The sequence below is a fragment of the Camellia sinensis genome, chromosome 1 (genome assembly GCF_055761805.1).
Source record: "Camellia sinensis isolate YWXY chromosome 1, ASM5576180v1, whole genome shotgun sequence".
Classification (NCBI taxonomy): domain Eukaryota; kingdom Viridiplantae; phylum Streptophyta; class Magnoliopsida; order Ericales; family Theaceae; genus Camellia; species Camellia sinensis.
The window spans coordinates 157,351,858-157,360,163 of NC_138961.1; the positions used below are offsets into that span (position 1 = coordinate 157,351,858).

Here is an 8,306-nt window from a genome sequence, read left to right on the forward strand (position 1 = left end):
GTTGTCACAAGTCATATTTGGCATGGGGAAACTGTTCGCTTCAGTCACACGGAGATTCGGGGGCTGTTTTGAATTTTCGCCTCCGAAACACCTTTTTTCAACTAAGTTTTATACGTATTCGTCTCTAAATCCCAACCTAGGGGTTCGAATATCATTCCGTCAGTTGTCACAAGTCATATTTGGCATAGGGAAACTGTTCGTTTCGGCCACACGGAGGTTCGGGGGCTGTTTTGAATTTTCGCCTCCGAAACGCCCTTTTTCGACTAAGTTTTGGACGTATTCATCTCTAAATCCCAACCTACGAGTCCGAATATCATTCCGTCAGTTGTCACAAGTCATATTTGGCATGGGGAAACTGTTCGTTTCGGCCACACGGAGGTTCGGGGGCTGTTTTGAAGTTTCGCCCCCCAAAACGTCCTTTTTTAACTAAGTTTTAAGCGTATTCGGCTCTAAAGTTATTGGGAAAATATCAAAAAAGTGAAGAGAAAGAAAAATAATTTCAAAATGATGGAAATACAAGTGATTCATGGATTAGATTGTGCAAGTATCACTTTGAAATTATTTTTTCTACCCTCCAATTTTTTGTTCTCCCAAGGTTATTCTAGCCATAGAGTTCCCTCTAATGTGATCAATAAGACGAACAATCTTTAGGGTTATAAAAATTATAAGACTATATAGATCACAAGTCCAAAATATGAGACTTCTTGATCAATCTCTCTTTATTTTATAATACCCACTAAATGCCAAAACGATGCCCCCTTGTTTGTGTGGAGTCCACAATGTAAAACAATACAATAAAAAAAATATAATAAAGCAGAACATTTTAATGCACAAAATCATGGGTAGACAGCACTCTATACGGGAACATAAAGATGAAAATTAAAGTTGAGAGAGAAAACATACATCTATGCCACGAATTCCAAGGTAGAAAAAACGATAAACAATACCAGCCAACAGATACCTCCAAAGAGGCATGAGATTCTAAAAATTCAAAGCAATTAGTGAATATCGAGTCCTTGGAAAACCTGAGATTAAGGCACTTAAATCTCAAATGTATTACAAATTAGTTTAGTTTCGTGCATGAGCAGAATGCTACCATAAGCCCATGAGACAAGAACATGGCCTCGTACTCTAATGTATAAAGAACACCTAATTACACAAATAGCCTCCGAGATCAATAATTGGCTCTTACACGGCATGTAATTCAACACCTACCCGAGTTTAGTGTCTTTAGACACATCTACCATCAGTTTGCTATATCATCAGAAACTATAACACTCAAAACAGTAGAAAATGTAAAGGTATTCTACTTTAAAAATACATTGCTAGTGCACCAACAAACCAAATAATCACAATGAAAACAACTAACTTTACTAGACCACCAAGCACTGAAGGATTGAATGAAAATTCTATAAACTCGAAGCACTTACGTAATCGCAAGTCCCAACTTTATCCAGTGCCTGAGGTCCCTGACAAATGGGAATATAAATATTCAAAGGCCATGAAACCAATATGAATCTAATTTTGAGGAAAAGCTAAGGTAATGAAAATGAAAAGGATGCAAGAAACAAGCTCTCACTTGAACTCCACTTGAATCACAGATCACAGACACAGCAAGTGAACAGTTGAGTTCTGAGAAGTTATTTGACATCGTAACAACACCACCCATGTGGGGACTCTTTTTATCTGTCATATTAAAACAAAAAACAGTAATGTTGGACAACCTACACCCCACAACATCACAAGGGAAAAACAATACACATTATGGAAAACTCCATAAAGCACAGGACCAAGCTATATCAGGGACATACCATCACATATGCCAAAAGGCAGACAAAGGGAACCATAACAAGCAGAACTAGTATTCATCTTCCTTCATCTAACAAAATTAGGGGAGGAACTTACCAATGAGATCAATTATCATGTTTGACGTACGCCCAACAGTAGTACATACAGGATAACCTGCAGATACCACATATATCCAATCAGCAGAACGTCTAATGCACTCAATGTTAAGGAAGAAGACGGAGAAGAACTCTCCCCCTCCCTCCCTCTCGATCTACCAACTGCACTCAATGTCAAGAGGACAGAGAAGTATTGTTGGGCTATAGTGTTTAAATTGAATGAAGAGTGGCAAACGAGAAACACTCATCATAAATATGTAACTCATTGGTTTCAGGACCATTCGATAACATGCTAGCAGTTCTCAATACTTCATCAACACTATATTCATGAATTTGGTCTATTCGTTTTGGTCAAAACTCAAAAAGGCATAGCAACTAGTGCAAAGAAAATTGGTAAATCACAGCAATATTGCAGGGTGCTTAACATGAATAGGTCAAGTCGTCGTACTTCTTTGAGAACACACCAGTGCAGCAATATTACACTATTGTCCAATCACTAGACCAAGCCTCACACAATTGGCCAACTCTAAATCTCCAAAAACATGTAAAAGTTGTGTCTTCATACCCACGGGAATATGCAGATGCAGTGATATTTCCCAATAACTGATGATTAGACCGAGTCTTCCCCGCCATCATCAGCCAAATCAACCAAAAAAAGGTGAACAAAAAGGTCCAATACAAACAATTGGACTTGCATAAATGCGAGAAAACTTTAGATGAGGGCTGTTAAGATATTTGTGATGGCATTCCACACGATTTGTTTGCAGGGTAACATGAAATGTGATCCTAAATATAAAATTAAAATTATTATAAAAACCTTTTTCTACATTTAAACAATTTTCTATTTGTATTTTGTAATGATTAACATGTAGTACCATAAAAACTTTCAAGAATGTTTACCTCCTATCTTGTGAGCCACAAGCGCACTACAGCCAGTGCCACAATGTGATGGACCCCCACAGTCCTATAATATCAAAAAGACATTCAAGTAAGTTGGAAATCGAATAAAATCTGCAGTGGAGAAAGAATACTCAGTTTTTCCTTTTATAATATAATCAATCATAATATTAAAAAAGAAAATATGGATAAATATTGGATCATGCATGTAACTTGGATGGTTCACCAAAAAAATCCACTCATGGTCTCAGCAAGGGCTGGGACTGTCAAAAATTAGTTGGCTTCCTAAACATCTATATTTCTATGGTAAATTACACTAATCTCCCATGAGGTTTAGAGAAAATACAATTAGCCCCACACTTTTGACATAATTATACCGACCTCCCTTGATGTTTTAATTCACCCAACATTTGGCCCCTTTTTCATCAGTAATTCATTAGTTGTATGGATGAAAAAAACTGATGTTATCTCTTTTATTATAAAATGTATTGTTAGAATTTACCATCACCTACCACCACTACCACCTCACCTACTCCACTAAACCTAACCCACTCTACCACTACCACCTACCACACTTCTCCTACTCTCCACCTACTCCCAAACACACTCCTATATAATAGGAATCTTTGTAATTGTAATAGACACAACATCAAACAATATCAATCAATAATACATGAATTTTAACATGGTATCAGAGCAAGGTTAAGAACCTAATATTTTCGTTCCACCGGCGGGCGGCAATCTCGCCTTGGCCGCCCGCCGGACAAATCCAGCAGCTCACACACACACCCATCACCTCTCCCTCTCGACATACACACACATATGCATGGCAGTTCTCTCTTCCGGAAAACACACAGACAGCGTCACTCACCTTGACTGCTTCATGTTCTTCTTAGGCCGAACCTTCCACCAACAGAAACTTCACCTGAATCTGGCTGTGGTCTGCCAGGATCACCACCACCACCAAGTTGTGGCTGTGCTCTCTGCGTTGTGCCTTCTTCCGTCTGCAGATGGCTTCATCCACTGCGTTGTGCCCTCTTCCGTCTTCGCTGTCTGCAGAGGATCTCATTAACAGCGTCGAATATGAGCTTCCGGTGAAACTTTTCCTTGTCATTCTTCATAAGAACAACATTTTCAATGTTAGATTCTTCTTTTTGTCTAGTGCTTGCTTTGGTTTGTTCTAAAACCAAGAATAACTCGGGGTTGATTGGGTGGCCAGATGGGTGGAGCTGAAAGGTTGTCGTGCTTGAGTTGTGGTCCCTCTCTCTCTCTTTTTTGTCCCCCCACCATAATTGTTTCCACCACCCACCTTTCTTCTTATTTTCTTTTTTATATATCTATATATTATTTTTATTCCCCCAACTCACCAACCCCACTTTACTTTTCTTCTTTTGCTTTTTTTTATTTTTTTTCTTTTCCTCTATTTTACACCACCCACGTGATCCCACTAACTAATGCCTTTCGTCTCTCTCATCTTTCCACTTTCAAACCTACATTCTTTTTTTATTCAACCCACTTCCCCCAATTTTATATAAACTTTTCTATTCTTTCCCTTCCTTTAAAACCAACCTTTATTTTTTATTCTAACAGCCATTAGCTACTTCCTCTGTACATCTGCCACTTCTGGATACACAAAAAAAAAAAAAAAAAAAAACAACACACTTTCCAAATTTGCACAACAGCCCATCTTTTATTCATGTCGGGGCTCACCCCGATCACCATTTTACATCAAAAAAAAAAAAAAAAAAAAAAACCCAACAAATCAAAACACAACACCAACAGATTTGTTTTCTTTTCTGCAGACGACCACCCATCGACCTACTCTGCCGCCGGTCTCTTCTTCTTGCCTCCGTCTTGGACGGCCCTTGACGGTGTTGCCTCCGTGCTTCCTAGACCACCAAGCAAGTTGCCTCCCCCATACTCCTCCACTGCAGCATATGGCGGACCTCCAAATCAGAACATCACGGTGGCCTTCCGCTTCAGCTCCTTATTTTCCGCCTTCAGCACACTTATCTCTGCTCGCGCATCCTTATACATGCGTTGAAGCAGAGCCAGCTGGGAGTTTAACTGTTGCACCTCATTTGTCCTGCTCTGCAGCCGGTGCGACAAATTTGTGACCGCAGTCATGCTTTCCACACATGACTTCAAAGTATACTGATTGGCCTCCACATCCGACTGCACTGCCATTCTTTGCTCCACAGACCGCATCGGAAAGTTCAACGGAGCAAACTCCGGGGCGCTTGGTTGAGGTTCCAGTGCCACCGCACCAGTTCTCTCTCTTGTTGACTCATTGAGGTCGGGAAAGAGGGTGAGCAGTCCACGGGAAGACGAGGACGAGGCCATTTTCTGGGCAACAACGTGTTACAGACTATCTCTCTCAGCAAAACGCACTATCTCTCTCAGCAAAACGAAGAGTTTTTTCAGAGGTTTTTCTCAGTTTCTTGTCTCTGCTTCTGCCTCAGCCTCAGCCTTCGTCTTGGTTAAATAGCCAAGGCAGCCACGCGTATCGCGCGCCACTTGACGCCAGACGACAAACGGGCGCGCCAACCAAGGCACTCACGTGCCTCGCCATTATGTCCGGCACACCTTTTGATGAATTGGGCACGCTTTTTGATGGCACGCCTTTTGACAAAATTGGGCACACCTTTTGAGGGTGCGCCTTTTTCAACGGTCCGACATGACCCTATAAACTGTCCCGACATTTGATTCCGGTTAGCTTTTTCAACGGTCCGACATGACCCTATAAACTGTCCCGACATTTGATTCCGGTTAGCTTTTTCAACGGTCCGACATGACCCCTTAAACTGTCCCGACATTTGATTCCGGTTAGCTTTTTCAACGGTCCGACATGACCCCATAAACTATCCCGACATTGATTCCGGTTAGCATACAGTGTCCTCTACAACGTTATGACACCACCATACCGTGTCCTCTACAACGTTATGACACCACCATACAGTGTCCTCTACACCGTTATGACACCACCATACAGTGTCCTCTACCACGTTATGACACCACCATACAGTGTCCTCTACAACGTTATGACACCACCATCCAGTGTCCTCTACCACGTTATGACACCACCTTTCAGTGTCTTCACCAACGGTCTGACACGACCATACAGTGTCTCCTATCCTTTTTTTATTTTTATGTATTTTCTTGTTTTGTTCCTCTCTTCAAACTCAAGTTGGTTAGTTTCTATCCTCCTTGAGTTTGCGGGGGGCTGTTAGAATTTACCATCACCTACCACCACTACCACCTCACCTACTCCACTAAACCTAACCCACTCTACCACTACCACCTACCACACTTCTCCTACTCTCCACCTACTCCCAAACACACTCCTATATAATAGGAATCTTTGTAATTGTAATAGACACAACATCAAACAATATCAATCAATAATACATGAATTTTAACATGTATGTTTTACCCTTGTTTATTCATGCGTCTATACACCTTTGCATTAGTTTCTGTCACTTTAGTCTTAGTAAAAAGGAAGTCAATGCAATCATGTCAGACTTTAGTCATATTATATTTGAGCTATTGTGTAAAAAGCACTAAACACCTCAAACTAATCATAATAATGCATTACAATCATAGAAGGGCCCATAATTCAACCCAATCATGAAGGTCATGTCAGCACAACAAAAGAACAAAAACCCACATCAAGAAACATGGTATACACTCAAATATACACACAGAGAGAGAGAGAGAGAGAGAGAGAGAGAGAGAGAGAGAGTACCCATAACGGTGCCTTGGATCAATCTACAATTCACAGAGTAAAACAAACATTTTAAATGCCTACTTCGTAAGATGGCATGCTATTCTCTAGGCAGATATATGAATCAGAAAAAACAATACCATAAATTAGTATAAGGTAATGGAAAAGGGCAACAACATAAAAGAAGGGCACAAGGCAAAGGATTAGGAAAACTTACAGCTTCAATGCAGTGCTGGAAAGCCAATTTTTGAGCTTTGGCATCCTTAGACAAACCTTTACCCAACTGCCCATAACAAGTCATTAACTCACTTGTGTGGGAAAAAAAAGCAGTGAAATCTATAACAGGTACTGAGTCAAAAAAAAAAGCACTCCACTATTAGGGCATCTCCAATCCTTACCCTTCACCCATATCAAATTTAAATTCGAGTAAAAATGCTCAAAATCTCTCTCCACTTAAAACTCATATCAAAATGAATTTTGCTAAAATTTTAACCCAAATCAAGGGAGACACTTTTTTTACTCAAATTTTTAAAGACAATTTTGAGTGATATAATAATAGCTTCTAAATTTAAAATTGTGCCACTTATCAAATTTTTACTCAAATACGAGTTTGGCCATTGGATTACTAGTGTATAATGAAATGATATTTTTACTCAAATTGGACTGGAGATGGCTTTATAATTTCTGTTGTTTTAATTTTTTTAGCACAAGACAAGAAGATGAAACCTTAGAAGCATTCAATCTGATTCGATTCCACCGCGAAGCTACCGTCTCTGGTTTCGAAAAATTGAAGAAGGAAATCGTACTCCGATTCAATCTAGCATAGTCGATTGCTTGCCACCTTCATAATAATCATCGCTAAATTAAAGCGTTCACATTTATGTATGTATGTATAGTAATAAAAATGGTGTAATTAGTGTGTCTAATGAAGAAAAACAGAGAGGGTTGAATTGAAGAGGGGGTGTACCAACCAGAGCTCTTCGGCTACAACAGCGGAATCGGCTAACATACGCCTGGTGCGGTAGCTCCGATAAACCTTCTGCACCCACATGGCGGCGGCACTCGACTCGGTATTATTCGACACTTCACCGGCTCCACTCACATCACCATTGTTTGTCATTCCGGCCGCCGCCGCCGGATAGTCGAAACCTCTGCTTAGGACGATCGCCGGAGATAGTTGTTGGGAAGCAGCGTGGGAGATATCTTGATGGAGTTGTAAGAGAATGGTGGTTTGGAATTGAGATCCAAGTTGGAAAGGCTTTGAGTATCGATGATCTCCATTACTCAAACAAACCCTACAAATTCTGTGTGACAGAGAGAGACAGAGGGACAGCAAAAGAGAAAGAACCGTGTGAAGAAGCAATAGAATAGATTTGGGTAAAAATTTAGGCGTCAATATGAAATATTTTCCAGAAAAATTTTAAACACATCTGCGACTAAAATTTTAATCACGGAAGATCAAAGATAAAAATAAAAAAATAAAAATTATTTAGCGACTACAATATTTTTTTGTCACTGGTTTTTAGCAACTAAAACTTTAGTTGTCAAAGAGGAAAAATAATTTTTTTATTTTTCATTCGGTGGCTAACTATTTTAGTAGCCAAAAGTCAATATACGGCGACTATTTTTTTTTTTTTTTTGTCACTAAAAGTAAGATTTTGGCGACTAAAATTTTAGTCACAAAAGAGAAAAAATAATTTTTTTCTTTGCTATTCGGCGACTAAATATTTTAGTAGCCAAAAGTCAATATACAGCGACTAAGTTTTTTTTTTGTCTCTAAT

The 8,306-nt window shown here is 39.6% G+C and overlaps 1 protein-coding gene across 1 annotated transcript; it reads right to left on the reverse strand.

The window, feature by feature from the left end:
- Positions 1-1,692: 1,692 nt before the first annotated feature.
- LOC114263090 (IQ domain-containing protein IQM3-like) lies at positions 1,693-7,885 on the reverse strand. The gene is made up of 4 exons (XM_082887767.1): positions 7,497-7,885; positions 7,252-7,366; positions 6,743-6,808; positions 1,693-1,962 (listed from the first exon to the last, which is right to left on the reverse strand). The coding sequence occupies exons 1-4, from the start codon at positions 7,643-7,645 to the stop codon at positions 1,921-1,923; spliced, it is 372 nt and encodes a 123-aa protein (XP_082743893.1). The 5' UTR covers positions 7,646-7,885; the 3' UTR covers positions 1,693-1,920.
- Between the last annotated feature and the right edge of the window lie 421 nt (positions 7,886-8,306).